The sequence below is a fragment of the Cnephaeus nilssonii genome (genome assembly GCF_951640355.1).
Source record: "Cnephaeus nilssonii genome assembly, chromosome: 24".
Taxonomy (NCBI): domain Eukaryota; kingdom Metazoa; phylum Chordata; class Mammalia; order Chiroptera; family Vespertilionidae; genus Cnephaeus; species Cnephaeus nilssonii.
Window position 1 is genome coordinate 6,837,465 of NC_137095.1, and position 21,559 is coordinate 6,859,023.

The 21,559-nt window shown below is 52.0% G+C and overlaps 1 protein-coding gene across 12 annotated transcripts in view; it reads right to left on the reverse strand.

Annotated features, from left to right (window-relative positions):
• The window catches only part of CPEB1 (cytoplasmic polyadenylation element binding protein 1), a 59,391-nt gene that overhangs the window by 17,182 nt on the left and 20,650 nt on the right, over window positions 1-21,559 (reverse strand). For 6 of the 12 annotated variants that reach the window (XM_079763979.1, XM_079763977.1, XM_079763974.1 and 3 more), the window contains one exon: window positions 10,412-10,600. The exons of 1 other annotated variant lie outside the window; for it this stretch is intronic. In XM_079763979.1, the coding sequence (XP_079620105.1) occupies window positions 10,412-10,600 (189 nt within the window). Of the gene's footprint in view, window positions 1-10,411; window positions 10,604-21,559 lie in introns of all 12 variants that reach the window. 5 more of the 12 variants (XM_079763978.1, XM_079763973.1, XM_079763984.1 and 2 more) reach the window with 1 other exon arrangement.

Here is a 21,559-nt window from a genome sequence, read left to right on the forward strand (position 1 = left end):
ATAGAAAAATAGAAACATAAATGATGACAGTATCATTAATTGGCTGCTACCTGCACGCCCCACACCAGGGATCGAGCTCACAGTCTGGTCGTGTGCCCTTACCAGGAATGAACTGTGACCTCCTGGTTCATAGGTCAATGCTCAACCACTGAGCCATGCTAGCTGAGCCATACCTGCTATTAGTGCACTGGCCCACGTAGCCACAGGAGACCCCTTCAGCGCACACCATGCTCCTCCTTACTGCCTGGCGACCTGCTCACGAGAATCGCACCCCGACACCACACAGCCGGAGAGAGAACTCGGGCCACACCCCGAGGCCTAGGACAGTGTGAGCAGGCCTCTCCCCCGAGCGCTTCTGAGCAAGGGGCTAGCACACGCGGGCTCTCTGCGCTGCACCCCGAATGTCAGGCGTTTGGGATGGAAGCAGAATGACGTTCTGGTCAAGCCCGCTCTGGCTGCGACACACCTGGGCGCAGCCCTAGGTCGGCCCTCCTCCGTGTGGCCACGTGCTCTGGGAGGCTCTGCACGTCTCCACTCATCACGCATCTTGAGGGGAATGCCAACCCCTTCACGACACTGTCAGGAAAGCGTTCAGCACATAGGCAATGCGTACGTGTGAATCGTCAGGAGAGCTACAGAGCCCAGGAAAGACAAGGGAGCACCCACCGGAGACCGAGGAGGCGGAGGGCAGTGGTTCGCCCTAGAAGAGGCGGCAGCGGGAGGGAGCACCCAGAATCCTCAAGGGAAGCCCAGCACAGAGCAGCCGCACGACAACCCCCAGCAACAGCCCAAAGGGCGTGGGCGCGGTCAGTCTGGGCCATGGCTGTGTATTCACCCAAGGTTTTAAAAAGAGTGTGTTTGGCCCAGCCCGTGTGGCTCAGCCGTTGAGCATTGACCCATGAACCAAGAGGTCGCCAGCTCAATTCCCGGTCAGGGCACATGCCTGGGTTGGGGGCTCGATCCCCAGTAGGGCGTAGGCAAGAGGCAAACGATCGATAATGTTTCTCTCTCATTGATGTTTCTATCTCTCTATCCCTCTCCCTTCTCTCTAAAAATCAATAAAAACATTAAAAAAAAAAAAAGAGTGTGTCTGAAAGAATCCAAAAGCAACAGGGGTGCCACTGCGGACCACTTCGCTGGTGTATCCATCTGTGTTCGCTACAACTGTGCTACCAGGCACAATTCCAAGTGACCTGCAAGTTTTTGTTTTTTATTTTTTGCAATGTCCACCAAGAAATCTTGAGGCTTTGTCCGATCCTGTGTGAAAGATAGGAAGGATCTCTACCACATCCTCTCCTCTGATAAGCCTGTCTGAACAGAAAAGGGCAGGACAGGCCCCGCCGGCCGCCTATGAACTCGACGCCTGAAGTGCTCCCCCCATGGCCAGTCACCTGCGCTCCTCTGGACCAGGTTCAGCCACGCGCCTACCGTTTGCTGCTCACCCAGAACGTGCCAGACACCACGAGGAAGGAGCACTTCGGGTAAATAGCCTCCACGGAACCCTAAGAAGTGGGCATTGTTACCCCGTCTTAACAAAAGGAAGCCAACACAAAGGGCAGCGTTTGTGTCAGTAACAGCCAGCGAGTGAGCGTGGGACCGGCTTCTCTCCGACTCCAGGCTATCATTTCTGGAACGCACCTCCACTAGCAACTTTTTTTTAAAAATGCCCAGAACTTACATCTTGTCTTCATGGTCCCGACACCTCTCTTTTGTTCAAATTCCTTTACGACCATCAACTACAGACAAGCTATCTCACCTACCAGAGGTCAGTGCCCTGGGACCTATGAATCTGGGTCTGAAACCTTCTCCAGGGCCTGGCCACTGCAGGAACCTATTAACAGTGCATCTCGGGCCCCACTCCAGACCTTCTGGGTCAGACCCGGCATCTTAACAGGGTCCCAGAGGTGTGTGTGCACATTAAAGCTGAGCAGCACTGATCTAGACAAACCTGCAGTGTGCTACGCTGAGGTTCTCATCAGTTCCCTTTGCCACACCCCAAAACCTTTAGCACTGAATTCTTCCCCTTGACTTAGGACTGCGGGTTATTTAAATACGGCTCTCACAGCCCAATGCCAACGAATGCCCAAGAGAGAAGAGAAACCAATGTGGCTGCAAGGGGCATTTCCCAAGGAGTGTGATCTCTGGAAACACTGGGCAGGGTTTGGGTAGAGCAGAGAGGAAGAGACGTAGTCAACCCAGGAATAAGTAAAGAAGATAAGGAAGAGGGGCATAAACCGTAATAATGATTTCAGGAAAGTGAGGGCCAGAACAAGCTGAACTTTGTAAAATACATGCAAGGCAAGCAAAGACGTTTGTAAGCTCACAGGGAGCAAAATCCAAGGGAGCAACCAAGTCACTAATCATACGAGATGCCAATTAAAACGACAATTCGGTACCATCTCACACCTGTCAGAATGGCTGCCATCAACAAATCAACAAAGGACAAGCGCTGGGAGGATGTGGAGGAAAAGGAACCCTCGTGCACTGCTGCAGGGAATGCAGGCTGGTGCAGCCATTATGGGAAACAGTATGGCATTTCCTCAAATTAAAAAATGAAACTCCCATTTGACTCAGTGATCCCACTTCTAGGAATATATCCTAAGAAATCGGAAAACACCAACCAGAAAGGATATGCACCCTGATGTTCATCAGAGTGCAATGTGTGATAGCTCAGATTTGGCAACAGCCCAAGTGCCCATCAGCAGATGAGTGGATAAAAAAGCTGTGGCGCATCGACACAATGGAACACTACGCAGCAGTACAAAAGGAACTCTGACCATTTGCAACAGCATGGCGTGACCTAGAGAGTACCATGCTAAGCGAAATAAGCCAGTCAGAGAAAAGACAAGTATCACATGATCTCACTCATACGTGGAATCTAAGTAACAAAACAAACTGATGACTAAAATAGATCCAGAGACACAGAAGCATGTAACAGACTGACGAATTTCAGAGGGAAAGCAAGGGTGTGTGTGTGTTAGAGGGGGTCAGGGGAGTAGATGGGGAGAGATTAACCATGGAACTTACACACATACTAGAGGCCCCGGTGTATGAATTCGTGCATGGGTGGAGTCCCTTGGGGTGGCCTGCAGGGTCAGGCCTCAGCTTGCACCTGCAGCCCCGCCTGGCACCCCACTATGGCCTGGCGCCGCCCCCTCACCTGCTCCACCATCCCATCTGTGGGGCGATCGATCGGGGGCCGGGCCCCCACCTCGCTCCTTCAGCGCCTGGGAGCTGGGTGGCAGCCCTCCCCCCTCACACCCGCCTTGGCCTGGTGCCACCCGCTCACCTGCGCCACCATCCCACCATGGTCCCGCTCTCCTCAGGGCCCATCTGGGCGGGCAGTGCCTCCACTTCCACCTGCTGCCAGCGACGCCTCGCCAGCGCCTGCCACGTTCCACGACACCCCGTGGTGGTCAGCGCATATCATAGCAAGCGAACTCCCCTCCTGGTCGAATGACCGCCCGAGGGGACAATTTGCATATGAGGCTTTTATTACATAGGAGGATATGCATAGCCCAGGACACAGACAATAGTGTGGTGAAGGCTGGGGAGGGGCCGGTGCATGGTGGAGGAGGTCAATGGGAAAATACATACACACACAAAAAACAACACAAAAGGGACATCTGTAATACTTTCAACAATAAAGATTTTTAAAAAACACCAACCAACAAGGGAGCAAAAACTGCGGGAGCTAGGGGCAGACACCTGCACAGAGGTGCTGTGAAGGACACGGCTGGGCCGCCGGACAAAATCGGATACAAACAGCAGTTTAATGAGGGTATTGTATCAATTTTACATTGGCTGCAGTTGATAACTGTTTTGTTAGGTTCTTAATGGTTCAGAACTTACACATAGAGACAGAGAGAGAGAGAATGTGCTAGGGATACAGTAAAGGAGGTAAACGTAAATAATAAATTTGAAATTATTTCCAAAGTTTTTTTTAAGTGACAGGAAGGAAAACTAATCGGTTCCCATTTGACTTCCTTTGCCTTTCTGGAGGCAACTGATCTAGCCAGAGCGTGAGTGAGAGGAATGAGAATCCCCTCTACCTAGAAGAAGAAATAATCTCCTTTTATTTATATATATTTTTCAATATATTTTATTGATTTTTTACAGAGAGGAAGGGAGAGAGGGATAGAGAGCCAGAAACATCGATGAGAGAAAAACATCGATCAGCTGCCTCCTGCACACTCCCCACTGGGTGTGTGCCCGAAACCAAGGTACATGCCCTTGACCGGAATCGAACCTGGAACCCTTCAGTCCGCAGGCCGACGCTCTATCCACTGAGCCAAACCAGTTAGGGCAGAAATAATCTCCTTTTAAAAAACCTCTTAAATGTGTTTGCACAGAAAGCTGCAGGCACATGGGATGAAGTTCTGCCTTCTCCACCGAGCACACCGACGGTAGCCCACACCCACCACCCGGCGGAACACGGGGAAGGGTGTGTGCCTAGAGGGACTGTCCCAATACCTGAACGGGGACACACCCTTTCAATCTGGGTGACCCAATTTAAGGACACAATGCTGACTTAGCTGCAACTCAGAATCAGGGGGGAAACCTCAGTTTATCCCTACCCAGCCCCTCACCCAAACAGAGAGAAGTACAATTACTTGCCACCTCAAATTTGTGGCAGTACTTACTTCAAAGAGGACTAGATACTATTTATAGATCTGGGCTGCAGGGTCACTTCCCGGCCCAATCCTCTTCACCCTCTACGGCCAGGAGCCCCACTGAACACGCCACCCCACACACAGGAAACGGGAAAGGGCTTGGGCTGATGGCCTAGACAGGGGCAATGCCACTTGGCAAACAGGTAAGACTGGAGTGCCCCAGAATTAACACCCCTGGTTCCTGTCAGCACCTCGTGGATCAGTTTCCTGCAAATGTTAAACTGGACAAGCCAAGGACACAGTAGCAGTGTGACCGGAAGACACAGGGAAGACAAGAAAACCTAGTATCAAGGTGCCCGGAGTTTCTCAGGGAGTTTGACGTTTCCTTCAACCCACAGAAGCAGCCAAGTTTCAGGAAACCGTCACCCGTGGTCAAATGCCTCTGAGTGACCTCACTGTCCCCCTACAGGCCAACACCACACAGGGCCTGGCCAGGTGGGTCTCTGAGGTCTCCAGGTCAAAGGAAGGGGAAGCAGCAGCGACGGTGGGCCCCAGGGAGGGGCCTTATATAAGAGAGGGCATCGCCTTATCCCAGCTCAGCCACGAACCCTGCCTCCCTGTGAGTGAGCAGCACCCACTTCCTCCCGCTGGGAGTCAAAGAGAGGAGGATGCAGCTGGGGGGACCATCCGACGGGGACTCTCATTAAGCCACGTCTACACGGCAGGCCAGTGACCACATCCAACTCCACTCCCCGGCACAGGGCACAGAGCTGCGTCACGGCCAGAGGCCAGGCATGGACCCTGATGGCTTAAGGGGGTGGGGGCTGTGGGAGAGAAGGCCCCCCGTCCCCCTCTGCGCGGCTCCTGTCCCTGGTGGCCAAGGACACAGTGGATCCACATCTCCCGAAAGTGACTCAGGGAACAGCGTGCTCTTCCTGGGGCAGGCACCCATCCCCACGCACATGCTGGCAGGAAGCGGCGCCAGCCACAGACGGAGTCACGGGAGGCGAGGGCCTGGCAGAAGGTCCCAGCTCATTAATGCTACCTCAGAGGGTACAGGAGACCACATCAGCAGTAGTATTTTTAGACCGATTGTTAACTTTCGCCCTCCTATGCCAGCTCCTGTGGGTTTCACCGCTGAGTCACGGCTGGAATTCTCTGAAGCCTTGCCCAAGAGGACAAAGGCACTCGAGCCTGGTGGCGGCGAGAGGCTCGCACCGGACGGAGGCCTGCGTGGAAGACACCGAGCGAGAGCTCAGCCTGGGAGATGAGGCCCAGACACGGTCAGGTGCCGTCACGTAACGGGAAAAGTCACGGGAGAAACGCGGGCGGGGGCTAGTACGCCTGCCCTGAGATGGAAGGCCTCGTACCTGGAACCCTCCCTCCTTCTCCCAACCTTTGGTTCTAGGCTGTTTGTCCAACATCACCCTGAAGGCACAGGTCGGAATGGGAGCGCGGCACCCAGTCCAGACCCCAGTCTTCAATTCTTCACCCACCCAACTCCGGGCGAGCTGAGTCTACCTCCCGCCTGGGTTCCAGGTCCAGGTACCCGGCATTGCCTTCCCCGACCTCGATCCCTGGAGTAGTTTCATTGACACTGACTGTCCTTGCACCCACCCACCTCACCTAGGAGGGACCCACTGTCACACGGCTTCCCAGGAGCCCCTCCCCTCCCCACGGACCACCTGTCCATCCAGCTGATCAACACACACGTAGGAGGCAAGAGATGGGAGAGACCTTGTAGTGCAAAATTGCAGTGTCAGGCCTGCTACTCATCACTCAGTAAATACTTAACAAGGAGCCATGACCGGGCACCGTGCTACGTGCTGGGAATGCAGCTGTGGAGGCCTGGGTGGCCCGGGCAGACTGCAGGGGACCTTGGACCCAGATGTCCATGCCACACACAGGAGGAGCCCAGCCCCATTTTGGACGCTGCCTGGAAGGCTGTCTGGAAGCACAGCAGCAGCAGAAGCGAAACGTCCCTCCCAGCCCAGGCCATCAGCCTGTACACCCGTGGGGAGCAGCTCAGCAGAGCACCCTGGTCAGCAGCCGGGCAGAGGCCAGAGTGTGCACAGGCTTGTCCCCCAGGGACCTCCACAGGGAGGGGAAGAAACAGGACAGGCCCTTGGCATTGCTGTCCGGGCACCTGGTCTGCCAGGCTTCTGCACAGGCATCACTATGAGCCCCGGTTTCCCAGGTAGATGCTCAGTCACCCCACCGCCTGCCGAGCTGTGCCACATGCGGGAATCACCTGGGGAAGGCAGGAAGACGATCCATCGGGTAGCACAGTGATGAGCTGAGGCCTGCCTGTCGCCTGCCCTGGCCTCCAGGGACCTCGGCAAGGCCACACATTGCCTCTGGCTCAGGAGCCCCTGAGCTGTACACGGAGATACCCTAACCTAAGTGCTCTTGCCCAGCATGCGAGGGTTCTGCACGTGGGAACGCAGGTGTAGAAGGGCACCACAGAGCCTGGGCTGAATTCTGGCAGCTGTCGCTTTTGGCCCTTGGCGATGCCTGTGGGCCTACCTCCTCTCTTTCCAACAGGACCGGCATCAGTACCCATTTCCCAGGGCTGCGAGGCACTGAAGTCAGGCGATGCACTCAGCGCAGGAAGCAGTCGATAACGCTGGCTCGTCATTAGCCACTGTGTCCCCATCCCAGGACACCGAGTGTGGCTTTCACAGTCCCGTCTAGAAGGAAGGGACACCCCCCCCCCCAAAGCGCCACATGCCCAACAGCAGTGGCCTTGAAGGCACAACACTGAAAAGCAGACTCCACTCCAGGGTCTTGCTGCGGGCCTGCGAGGCCAGCGACACCCACGCGGCCGAAGGCCCCACCCTAGAGAAAGGCCCGGGTCCCCGTGTCAGGCTAACCCCCACTGGAAGGTGTCCCAATGCAAAACCCCACCGCAGCACCCACCGAGCTGCAAGTGGCACCCTGTCTCATCTGTCTTCCTGTAACGGTCACGGGGATTTTTACTCACTGAGGTCACCGCCAGTGCCTGACACAGTGCCTGGCACACAGCAAGTGCTCCACGTTGGTTGAATGAACTTAGCCAAGATTTCCCAGTCGAGAGCCCTGCCACCTCCAACCCTGCTGCCCTCAGTGTGAAGCTACAGCTCCTGGGGCCACACACCACCCCGCACGGCCGAGGAGGAAGCCTGTGCGGAGAAAGCAGGGGGCCAGGCTGTCTGCGAGGACAGCTCCAGACTGTCCAGCGCCCCCAGAAGAAGCGGAGCTGCTGGCCTTCAGGCGGAGGCATGTGGGCGCCGGAGTGGGCTGCGTGTTCCCGCACTGCTGGCAAGGGCGCCGCTGCAGCTGGCGGGCGGAGGGCCGCATCCCACGGCAGGAGGCGGCACCCGCGTGTGGGCTCCCCAGGAGGCCGGGAACACAGAAAGAGACGACATGGCCATCCCCACAGCTCCACAACGCAAGGACAACACGGGGACCAGGGACGGGTGTGTCTCCACCGTCAGTGAGAAAGGCATGGGCACGCAAACCCTGCCTATAGCCAGACCGCACCCCTAGGCCCCCTCCCCTGTCCCTGTGAGTGCAAGGGCCACACTGTAGTCCCTCCCTGATCCACAAAATCATGTACGTTTATCACTGGAGTGCGTGTGGTGCGAGGAGGAGAAGTAAACCCATCCCCACTTCAGAGGCAGCGGCAGCACAGGCCGCTGGGGTGGGAAAGCCGGGAGTGAAGGCTGGACCCAAGCTATTTTTTATTAAATAGTTGACACACGCTATCATGTCAGCTTCAGGTAGACAACGCAGTGATTCGACGTTCACATGCCTTACGACATATACCTTCTCTACCTTAATGAGTCCAGTACCCATCTGTCTCCATGCAGTTATTACAATAATACTGACAATCTTCCCCGGGCTGCACATTACATCCCTGCGACTTATTCATTTTATAATGGGAAGTTTGCACCTCTTATTCCCCATCACCTTGTTCACCCATGTCCCAGCCCCCGCCCCTGCAGCCATCAGTGTGTTCTCTGTACCTGAGACTGTTTCTGTCTTGTGTTTTAGAATCCACATAGAAGAGGGATCATACAGTATATCTGTCTTTCTCTGACTTACTTCACTGAGCATAATTCTCTCCGAGTCCATCCATGTGGCTGCAGATGGCAGGATTTCACTCTTTTTTTATATATATATTGCTGAGTAATAACCCAAGCTATTTTTTACAGCCCAATTTCACAGTCACTTTCAGGCGGAGCTCTCCCAGGCCCGCGATGGCCCTCCTTCACGTGTGTGCGCTGTGGTTACATCTCAGGAGGACCCTGGGAGTGAAGACAAACCGGAGCCCAGGAAGGGCCACACCCCAACCCGACTCAGTGAAAGACAGAGCCCTGGTCAGACGCCAACCACCGCAGACAGGTGGCCACTTCCTGGGAGCGCTTCTATCGTTTGCCCAGACACAGGGGGGCAGAGCACAAGGTCAGCTTTGCGGGCCACCAAGGCTGGCTTCAGAGCACCACCCAAAAGCAGCCACCCCGGCCTCCATGCCGAGATCTGCAAGCACAGAACCAAACGGTGACACCACACTTCCCCAGCTGAAGGCCAGCACTTCAAGAAATTCTACCTTGACCCAGAGGGAGCCACTTAAGGCAAAGCTCTTCCCCACCCACAACCAAATTAAAAACAAAAAATAAAAACCCAATCCCCAATCCAATGGGCTTTTACCGAAGTGAGTGGGCATTGTAATGTCAGCAGATGCAAGAGCACCAGGCCCTGCACAGTATACTGAGAAAAGAGCTGCACCAAACAGGGTGGAGGCCCGAGAAATCAACAAGGCAGTACCTGGCTGCCATGGCGGCCAGTGTCGGAGCGGGGGAGGCAGGAGGCTGGCAGCTCAGTGACTCCCTGGGCACCAACAGCAAATGGCTGCCCCCCCTCCACCCTTGTAAAGTAGCTGCTGCCAGTATTCTTGTTATTGAGGCATCATTCACATAAAGCCAAATACGTAGATTTTAAGTATACATGCAGCATTTCTTAAGTTCACATTTCTTCCTGACTACTCCAAGACTTGCATCTGGCCAGCCCTCCCTCTCGTACCACTAGAGGGAAATAAATGGGCAACGGCAAGGTCTGAGCAGAAGCTGTTCCAAGGGTGACCAAGAAGCCCCTTCATTCTGTCCCCAGTGACCCCCTCATAGTGACAGGGGGTCCTAAAGGGGAGTGGCTCTTCCTTTATCCACTTGGTTACCCTTAACACAAAGAGCCTCCATAGCTGAGTTACTCCACCCTGCTTACCCTGCCGACCCCCTTCCGGGATCAATGCTCTTAACCTATGCGAAGCCAACTCCAACATCCTAGGATCACCCCGCCTCCCTTGCCGTGACTCAGGGGACCACCCACCCTCCAGAGAGCTCCCTGTTCCTCAAAGGCACTGAGACACAGAACCCAGACCTCCAGTAATCAGCCCTGAAGTCCCCTCCCCCGCCCAAAAATGTTTTGCTTCATCATCTCTAAGACAGGCCTGCCACCAGGGGGTTTGTCTGGGTCTTCTCTGCATGAGGCTGACACCTTGGGGACCTCTCTCAGGGCCACCCAGGTGCAGACTAACAACTCCGGGGAGTCTGTCGGGCTAAGTGAGGAGCCGTGCCTGCCTTTACGAGCAGCCATCTGTCCTGCACACTCACAGCCAGCATTGCCATCTCTGGCAGAACAGCTCCATGTTGTGCGTGTGTGGTGGGGGATGCAGAGGGGAACGAACAACTGTTGCTGCGGGCATCTCCGCTCGCCACCCATGCACCCCCTCCCCCGGCCGACTCATTCCTGGCACTCACCGGAGTGTGTGCTGCTCTGGGCTGAGGAATCTGCGTCCTGGGTGCTCCAGATTCGGTCCCAGCCTGTCAGACTGAGGGACTGCAGGCCCAGGGACAAGTCATTTGCATCTGGGAGGCCCCGGGGAGAATCTTGCGCAGAGGTGGGGAAAAGCATCCTGCTTGTGACTGCGTCTTCAGAGTCCGGGAAGTCTGCTTCGGACAGGAGGACAGCAAAACCCCAGAGTTAAGGGCTGTTTGCCCCAGGATTATCGCCAATAAATGTTAATAACAATAGTTTCCCCGAGCTTAAGGACCAGACATCCACACAGGCTGGATGCTGCAGCTGCTGCCTCTGCACTTTTGGGGGCGTCAGAGCAAGAGCAGTGGCCATACAGCCCCCTCCCCACACACACACCCCTATCCCGTCTGCATTACAGGCTGGGCCAGCATGTGACCAGGCTGCTGATGCTTCCCGCTGCCAGTGACATCAGCCGGCTGAGCGTGCAATAGAGAACGGCACCATCCCTCACAGAACGGGGAGGAGCAGGAGGGGACGACAGGGAGGAGACTTGCCTCCCAGGGAAAAGACAGCACAACAGCTACTTGCAACAGCCGGGTGTGGTGCGGTGCCGGTAAGTCAGGGTCTCCAGCAATGGTGGCCAGTGGCCCTCGGGCAAGACTGAGAGGTCCTCACCGCCGAAGCTGCGACTGCTGGCTTGTGTAGCGCTGCCCTCCGGCCCCTCCCGTTTCTTTCCTCTGCTCTCCACCCCTAAACCCAAAAACACTCTAGTCCTGGACTCCCTCCAGCTGCTTGCTCAAGCCCTGGTTTTGCAGCTGAATGCAAAGCTCCGAGATCCTGCTGGCAAAAATCTCTGTGCTGCAAGTAGCCCCGGGCAGCACCCTGACACAGCAGGGCTGCCCCTGAGGAAGGGGAACCTTCAGAGAAACACTGCGCACGTGCACCCAGCACCACCACCTGGTGCTCCAGGCGTGTCTACAGCAGCCGGTCACAGAGAAGAGGGTCAGTGTGGGCAGCGGGAGGGGGAGTTACTGGGCTGCTGGAATTATGGCCCACAGCCCACAGCCCACAGCCCACGGCCCACAGCCCAGTAAGATCTGCCGTAAGATAATCCGGTCCCGGGTCCCCTCACCCCAAAAGGGTGGGCATTGTCATGAGCACGTATATCTGGTCCAGTGCCTCCCTCACTCCCCTAACTGTAGGTCTACATAGACTAAACACTCCCGGGTCTGACACACCAGAACACGGGAAACAGGCTCAGAAGTGGTCTAATGCCCCACAATGCCCGGTTCGGCACCTCGCATCACCCGCTCTGCCCTTCCAGGGGCCTCAGAGCCATCTGCCAGCTGTGAGCATTACTGAGGCCGCCAGCTGCCTGCGTCCCCTCTCATCAGGGTGCTGCTAGGACCAAGGCCCTACTCCCGTGACCACTCACAGCTCCAGCAACAGAGGCTGGCTCTGCCCAGAGCTTCTGGAGCCTCCGCCACCTCGTCCTCGCCAACATCCTCTCGGCATCAGTCTTTTTCCAACGTGACCCTCAGAAAGGAGGGAGACAGGCCTAGCCCAGGGTGGGAGCACCCACCCTGCTGTGCCCCCACGTGACACAAGTAACCAGACGTGGCAGGCCAACCTGGGACCACCCGCCTGCCTGCCTGCCGGTGACAGGGTCCGAGGTGGGCAGAGAGGCACAATGCTGTCAGCCACAGGAATGCTGGCCAGCGCCTCCCGGAGTCGGGCCGGCTGTGTCCACAGGCACCAGCCTCAGCCTACAGGGAATGGCCAGTCTGTGCGAGGGACTCCTCCCTCGGAGGATTTTTTTACAGCTTTGCTGCTGTGTCATCCGTCCCGCTATTCCTGCCCGGCTCCCTGTCTGCCCGTCAAGGCCGTGGTCCAGCACCGCAGAAGGCCTTGGTCCAGCACCGCTGTCCCCACCCCACCTGCTCTGCTCTCCACGGCCACTCTTCCCCCAAGCTAAGGATACACTTTTTAAAATAATCTACAAGACATAACGCTTTCTTTAAAAACATCCGCATTTAAGGACCCATTCCTCCCTAAACCAGCTATCTGTCTAGTCCCTCCCTTCCGCCCCAATGTGAAGGCATCTTTGTCCAGAAGCCACTGGTCCCCGCTCTTCCTAAAACCAGGGCTTCTGTGCATAGGGTGAACCCATACCCCAGGTGGAGAGTCTAACCAGTGACTCTTCTCTCGCAGCCCAAAGTCTAGGTGGCGGAGCAGCAGTTCCGGGTCACCGGGAGCCTGTTGTAAATACAGAACCTCAGGCCCCGCCCGAGACCTGTGGAATTTATCCGTGTTCCAACAGTTCCAACGTGGAATGTGCGCACAGGAAGTTGGAGCATTACTGACCTATACAGCCCACGCCAGCTTCCCACCCAACCGGAAGCCCCACGCCGCAGCGGCAGGCCTGCTGAAGGATGCTGGGAACAAATGGCCACACTCACGCACCCAGGAGCTTGTGGGTCTAAGTTCACACCCCTCTGCCTTCGCTGCGGCACCCCCACCGCAGACGCCACCTTCATCTCGTCCTTCTCCCTCACCCTGCTTCTTCCACACAAAGGACTCCTTCACTACGTCCTAACATCAAGAGGCCTGGGAAAACAAACTCGCTTTCTAAGTCTGACCGACCCTGCTTTGCTCCCAGGTCTGCGCTGTGTGAGCTCAGTCAAGTCACTTAGCCTCTCTGAGCATCTTCTTATCTGCAAAGCAGCAACAGCAGCCACCTTTCAGGTATTTCGTGAGGACTGCACAAAGCACTCGGTACAGGGGCTGGCACACATATTTTCATCAGTATCTTACTTTCAGTAGGGTGACCACATAATTTACCACTCGAACCAAGACACTTCTGAGAGAGAAGGGGGGCAAACTCATGGCAGGACAGGTTACACAGAGAGTCCTGGGTGAAAAGCAGGCTTGATCGCTCTGCGGCCATTTGTGGCCCGAAATATTTTACTAAAAACCTCCTTTCTAATGCCCTGCTGATCCCCTTTCCAAACTTACCCGTTCTGCTCCCCTGGGACAGAGTGTGAGGAGTAAGCTGTCAGCACAGGCTAACAGGCAGTGCGGTCAAAGGTCTGAAAGCAAAAGGCTGATTTTACTGAGCAGAAGCCCGGCTTTGCCTCTTAAACTCACATCTGATGCTGGGCAGGAACTTGGTCCTTTTTCCTGGAGAATACTCTTTATCATCTTTTGCCGAGTGCCAACTAGACATGCAAAGCTATCTTCAATAACCGGCACGAGAGGCGTGGTGATTCTCAGTCTAAGGCAATCCATCTGAACAATGTCTCACCTTGAATGCCATCTCCTGTAAGGCTCTTTTATTAATACCTGCATGAAGTTTGTGATTTAAGTTCTTAATTTGGTGAGCCGGGGACTCTGGCTCCAGGGCTCAGAGAGGCATTGCCTCTACCCTGACCTTCTGTGTCCTCAGCATAAGACCCTGTCTGCCCTTTGATGACCCCTGCTGCTAGCAAACTCAGCACACGTTTGCTCAGGGTCCCCTGCAACCATCATTCTTGAGCATCTGACAAGGAGGGGAAGTTAGACAAGAGAACAGTGCCTTGAGGCCCCACCTGTGAAACCACGAGGACAGACTCCATTGTAAAAGGCAGGTGGTAATCGCAAGAAGTCAGGAGGAGCCGGGAGAACGGAGGAGATGTGTCACGAGCTGGTCGTAGGGAACAAGAGATCCAGTTTTGAGGAGGTAACAGAGGAGACGTGGTAGCCAGGTGTGTCTGGGCCAGCCAAGCCGGGGAGAGCCGAGGCTGGAATACCAAACGGATGCCGGGGCAGGCAGCGAGGAAGCTCTGTAAACTCTTGGACAGGAAATAATGTGGTAGAGGCCCACGGTGAAGCAGAGATCAGAGCAGGGAGGCCAGGGATGAGAGGAAGAGGCACAGCTGGGGGGCGGGGGGGGGGGGGACCTGCCCCTTATACCATGGTTATAACTGGGTGAAAGTTGTGTGTTGATGGACAATGTTGATTAATAACAGAAAAACGCAGCTACTGTGTGAGAGCAGCAGGCTCTAACAGATTTTTCTTTAGTTCCTGCACAAACATTATAACAATACAAAATAAAACGTGTCCTCCGCTTTTTTACCTTTTTATATTTTAAACACACGCACTGTTGTAGTTTGTACAGCAAACACACTTGAGCTCTTTCACAAAATCTCAACCTCACCCCAAATTCCAGTCCCTGAGAACAGCAGAGAGAGGACGCATGGGCCACGCGTCCTCATTAGGTTCGTTCCCATGACTGACTTTACAATCAGGTCCATAAAGAAGCATCTCTAAGACTATTTCCAAAAAGACTGTTTAAAAGACCCCTTTCCTCTCCCCCCCGCCCCCCAAAAAATCAAGAAAACCCAAAGGATGATTTTGAAAACCCATTTGGCAACTGAAAGAGCAAACACACAGGAAGCCGGACACCAGCCCAGGTCTTCCAGCTGCTGTGTGCACAGTGGCCCTTGATGCCAGGGAGCCTGCATGTTTCTCAAACTATAATGGGCATTCGGATGACATGGGAATCTCTTTAAAACACTGACTCTCATCCAGTGGATCTAGGTCAGGCCCCAGATTTTGCATTTCTAACAAATGCCTGAGTGAGGTCGACGCTATTGGTCTGCTGACCACACTTCGATCAGCAGGAGTTTGAAATCGTTTTTCTACCCCAGGTTCTCTCTCCCAGGTGATTCATCCCATTCTCACCCAACCTCTTTCTTCACCGTATTCATTCTCCTCAACCAGGCCCTTTCCAGGGTTCCCTGCGGCCCCTCCGATGAAAGCCCTGGCTCACCTATCAACTGTCTCTCACACGACTCACCGAAAGGAAAGGCTGTTCTCCAGAGCTCACATCCTAGAACAACCTCTTGTTTGTCTGTGTGCCCATACGTGCAACAGGGATTCAGAGGAGCAAAAAGGACAGCTGCCTTACCATTTTAACTGCACGTTCAAAATCACATTACAGGTTAAGGTAGAAGAGAACATTAAGTTACCTTTGTACTGTACTTCCCACCATAGAAATACGATTGTTGGGTTATTCTAGTGTGGCTACTTCCAATAATCTCCAAATGAGTACTGTCAATTATTTCAAAGTGATTTCTATCATGTTTCTTACAATAAATATTACAAATGTTTAGGTTTGACAGTGTCATATACCATGTTCATATATTGGAAGATTCAATATTGTTAAAAAGCAAATTCCCACCAAATTGATCTACGCAGTCAATGCAACCCTAGGAAGATACCTGTCTTCGAGCAAGTCAGGGGGGAAAGCTTTAACAGATGGTATAAAACAGCCTATGGGAGAAGAACGAACCTTGACTCCCTACCTCGCACCATATACAAACAGTACCTTTCACACGGATCAGAGAGACCTGCGAGTGAAAGCTAAAACTGTAAAGCTTCTCTAGGAAAACAGTGTCTTCGTGACTTGGGTGCAGTGACTCAGCAAGCAGCAATCATAAGGAGGAACTGTGATAAACTGGACTTGCCAAAATTAAAAACTTCTGCTCATCAAGACGCCATTAAGAAGATAATGAGGCAAGCTACCAAATGGGAGGAGGTATCGGTGACCATATCCGACTAATGGCTAATTTCCACAATACATAGGAAGTCTTCACAAAAGTAAAAGAAAAGAACAATTTTAAAAGGGCACACAACCTCTTGCAAAGGCATTTCACCAAGATGTATAAATAGCCAATAAGCCCCTGAAAAAGTGCTCAGCCTCATTACTCATCAAAGAAATGCAAATTAAACCACAATGAGAACCGATACACACCCACCAGATGCCCCGTTAGAAACACGGCTGGGTGCTGTGAACGAGAACTTCACACCGAGGTTAGGGAAAATGAAGTCACTTTTTTTTTTCTTTCCCCTGACAAAAAGCAAGCCTGATGGAACTAATTGGCTTGACAATAAGAACGAACTTCATTAAATTAGATTGTATGGCTGACATTACCACAAGCAGATTAAGTTAAAAATCTATAGACCCAGGGTTGTGACACAACAAACGTAAAGCAAGTAACAGGATAAAGAGCACTTTTAAGATATTGTACTGGCAAAGGTGTGTGTTTAAGTTAACAGTACTTCAACTTTCTCAACTCTTCAGGTAAACTGAGCTCAACGAGGTCTCAAAGTGAAAGAATAACAGACATAGTAGTCACCTGAAATTTTCACAAAGCATTCTTGGTATACTTCCCAAAAAACTGAGAAATTCGTGACAGCTGACTTAGGTAACAAATCTTTTCACAGATTGGATGGTTTCTAGTTCCTCCTCCTCAACAAATATGAGAAAGTGGAACTATAAGCATGTAAATGACTAAAAATAAGGATGACCGATTTTTTCCTTTTGCACAAAACTCAGAGTTCAACCAATTGAGCGATACTGTTCTAGCAACGCCTGAATGTCCCGTGTGCTTATTTATGTGAACAAGTTTACTCAGAGCCCCGATCTATAAACAAATAATAGGAATATATCTGGTGCTTAAAAGTCTGAGTCATTCCAGCAATAAGTGAGTCATCTAATATTACATGAGTTTTTTAAATGCTTCATTTATCTCATTATGAAGCATTTCCAATAAAGAATGATTAAAGAATAAAATTGTATCAAAATCTATTGCATTTAGATTGTTTTAATCAATTGTCCTAGCAATCAACAGCCACAATCCAGATCATGTACAGCCTCTAGTCACAGGAAATCATTTAAAATTTCAGATTTAGCCCTAGCTGGTTTGGCTCAGTGGACAGAGTGTTGGCCTGAGGACTAAGGGTCCCGGGTTTGATTCCCGGTCAGGGCACATGCCTGGGTTGCAGGCTCAATTCCCAGTAGGGGGCGTGCAGGAGGCAGCCGATGAACGACTCTCTCTCATCATTGATGTTTCTCTCTGTCTCCCCCTTTCTCTCTCTGAAATCAATAAAAAATATATTAATTTTTTTCAGATATATGTGCTATTTTTGTTGCAGAAAAGAATAACATGATCAACAGAGATTCCATAAAATATTACATTAGGATAAAATTCTGCAGGAGAAGCAGACTGGAAATATGAGTAAAACAAAGACAAGGAATAATGAGAAAATTCCCACTGCTAAAAAACTAGTTCACACATTTTAAAATAGATGATAGGTACCAATCTCTACAATTTCTGATTCCACTGGATACATTTTCACTTACGATGAAAATTCGATTATCAGGTTAAAGTGCCAGAGTACTTTATGTTTTTTAAAGTATCATGGTAAAATATACATAACATTTTACCATTTTTCAGTGTACAATTCTGAGCCGTTAAGTACATGCACATTTTTGTGCGTCTGTCACCACTACCCAGTGCCAGAACTTTCTCATCTCAGCTTGAAGCTCTGTGCCCATGAAACACAAACTTTCCACTAGCCTCCAATAATCACTTTCTGTCTCTATAAATTCAATTATTCCAGGTACCTCATAGAAGCGGAGTCCTATCTAATAAAAGAGTAATATGCAAATTGACTGTCACTTCAATACACAAGATGGCTGCCCCCATGTGGACACAAGATAGCCGCCACAAGATGGCCAGCAGGGGGGGGGCAGTTGGGAGGGACCAGGCCTGCAAGGGAGAGCAGTTGGGGGCGATCAAGCCTGCAGGGGAGGGCATTTGGGGGGGACCAGGCCTGCAGGGGAGTGCAGTTAGGCATCCATCAGGCTGGCAGGGTAGTGGTGAGGGGGTGATCAGGCTGGCAGGCAGAAGCAGTTAGGGGCAATCAGGAAGGCAGGCAGGCGAGCAGTTGGGAGCCAGCAGTCCTGGATTGTGAGAGGGATGTCCCAGTTTGGAGAGGGTGCAGGTTGGGCTGAGGGACACACCCGCCCATGCATGAATTTCGTGCACCGGGCCTCTAATCATACAATATTTGTCCTTTGTGACTGGCTTACTTCATTTAGCATTAACGTCTTCAATGTTCATCCAAGTTGTGGTTCAAAATTTCCTTGCCTTTTGAGGCTAAATAATATTCTACTATATGGATGGACCGCGTTTTGTTTACCCATCTGTCCACCTTTTGGCTATCATGAATAGCACAGTTATGAACATCAGTGTTCAAATGTGTCTTCACATCCTTGCACTCAATTCTTTTCATATGAACCTAGAAGTGGAATTGCTGGATCATAATACTAATTCTATGTTTAATTTTTTTTTAGGAACACCATGCTGTTTACCACGTGGCTGCACCACTTACATTACACAAAGCCCAAGTATTCCAATTTCTCCACACCCTCGCTAACATTTGCTATATTGGTGGGTTTTGGGGGGGTCAACAACCATCCCAATGGGTATGAATTGGTATCTCACTGTGGGGTACACTGTTTTTATCAAAACAAGATGTATACAAACGTTTGAAGATGCTGCTGCCTACTTTATGAATCCCCAAGATCATGCTTTTTAAAATCTGCCCCCCCCGCCCCCCTCCCCCCCAGCCAGCAGGTTTTTGGTGAACTGTTTCTTCCTATGCCATCCAAGTGGACCTAAAGGCAAATGCCGTTTTCTTGCAGGGTTCTGCCTGTGATCACTATAAAGGTCCATCGATCTGACCCAACCCCGGCCATAATAACCCATGGCTATGACTACAGAGACCCATCCAGCTGTGTGCACAATGAAAGCCAAGCTAATTGGGAGCCCTTCCTTGAGATTTTTCCAATTGTATGTAGTGGAGGAAGATCCATTTCCTGACTTTATGGCGCCAGGGGATGTGAGCATTGCCCCTTTCTCAGATGGTAGGAAATTGTGTAAAAGACAAACAGGAAACTCACTCAGAGAGAGGCAGCAAAGAGGCAGTCTTAACAAAATTGGAGGCTACCGGATTCGCCTCCCGAATTTAATTTTTCAGGGATTTTTTCTTACCCTGTGACCTATATACCAAAAGCCTTCCGACACATCCCACATTTTGCTAAAGTTAGCTCTAATTAGGTGTCTGATCATTTGCAAGTAAGAGTGTTGTGTGTAATTCAGGTCCCTGGTCTCCTGCCTCTCTCTTCGGTTCTGGGGCACTTGCTCAGCCCAGGCCTACACTCACACCATCCCACCTCAGACTTAAAAAAAATAATAATTTCATAAAATTATTAATGGATCCTTTCTCTTTTCTCCACTTAGGCCCCCATGGAGCGTTGTACTAAATCCATCCCATCCTACCAGCAGTTCATTTTTTTATTTTTATTTTTTTATTAAGGAATTATATGTGTACATATCTTACCATTCCCCCCCCCACCCCACTCCCATACATGCCCTCACCCCCCCGAGTTTGTGTCCAGCAGTTCATTTTTTAATACCAGCTCCTCCCCACTCCTACTACCCCCACCCCCTGCTTATTTAGCAGAATGTCCACTTCACATCCCAGTGTTTCCAAGATTCCACTGCCATGTGCATATACCATGTATACCAGCAGAGAGCAAACAGACCAAGTCCAGCTCCACCTAACCTGCGGCTCCCAGGATGGGAGTTTATGAAGCAGAATGTCTTGAAGACTCCAGTCCTGGAATATAGCATGCTGCCCAAGTGGTGTCCCCAAATCCTTTCCTGTATAATAAAAGCCTAATATGCTAAGTGTCCCATCGGCCATTCAACCAATCAAAGCATAATCCTATCTAATAAAAGAGTAATATGCAAATTGACCATCACGCCAATACACAAGATGGCTGCTCCAAAGTAATCAAAGATGGCCGCCCCCATGTGGACACAAGATGGCCACCACAAGATGGCTAACAGGGGAGGGCAGTTGTGGGCAATCAGGCCAGCAGGGGAGGGCAGTTGGGAGGAACCAGGCCTGCAGGGGAGGATAGTTGGGGGGAAGCAGGCCTGCAGGGGAGGACAATTGGGGGGAAGCAGGCCTGAAGGGGAGGGAAGTTGGGGGTGACCAGACTGGCAAGGGAGGGCAGTTAGGGGTTACTGGGCCAGCAGGGGAGAGGAGTTGGAGGGCAACCAGGCCTGCAGAGGAGGACAGTTAGGGGCGACCAGGCTGGCAGGTGAGGGCAGTTAGGGGTGACCAGGTGGGCAGGGGAACATTTAGGCATTGATCAAGCTGGCAGGGGAGTGGTTAGGGGATGATCAGGCTGGCAGACAGAGCGGTTAGGGGCAATCAGGCAGGCAGGCGAGCGGTTGGGAGCCAGCAGTCCTGGATTGGAGAGGGTGAAGGCTGGGCTGAGGGACACCCTCCCGCCCCCATGCACGAATTTCGTGCACCGGGCCTCTAGTATGCTAATGATATGCTAAGGCCGTTCAACTGCTCACTACCACGTGCACTGACCACCAGGGGGCAGGCAGTCAACTGGTAGGTTAGCTTGCTGCTGGGATCCTGCTGATCCGGACTGAGCGAGAGGTCCAGACACACCCTGGAGCCCTCCTGCAGTCCCTCGCCGGCTGGCCAACCTCTCGTGTCCCTCCCCAGCCCTGATCGTGCACCGGTGGAGTCCTTCAGCCTGGCCTGTGCCCTCTCACAATCTGGGACCCCTCGGGGGATGTTGGAGAGCCGGTTTCAACCCAATCCCACAGGCCAGGCTGAGGGACCCCACTGGTGCATGAATTCATGCATCGGGCCTCTAGTTTTTAAGTAAAATTAGTATAATCCAAACACAATGAAATGTTGCTTTACCTGATACTACAGTGTTCAAATGCCAGGTGTGCAGACATGACAGCAAATTCAAGACCCCTGACAATGCCAAATCACAGTAGAGCCACAGAATATAAAACTTAGGGATTTTAAAAAGCAATTTTTTTTTCAAGTACTACAGAAGGGAGTAAATTAGAACATTTTTCCTGGAAGGTAATCTCACAAGTGCACGAAAAGCATTAAAGATAAATCAACAAATAGTAAGTGCTGGTGAGGATGTGGGGAAAAGGGAACCCTAGTACACTGCAGCTGGGAATGCAGACTGGTGCAGCCACTGTGGAAAACAGCACAGTTTCTTAAAAAAATTAAAAAATGGAACTGTGATCCCACTTCTGAGAATATATACTAGGAATCCCGAACACCAGTAAGAAAGAATACTAGTATATGCACCCCTATGTTCACAGCAGCATTGTTTACAATAGCTAAGATCTGGAAACATCCAAGTGCCCATCAGTAGATGAGTGGATAAAAAAGCTGTAGTCCATTTACACAATGGAATACTACGC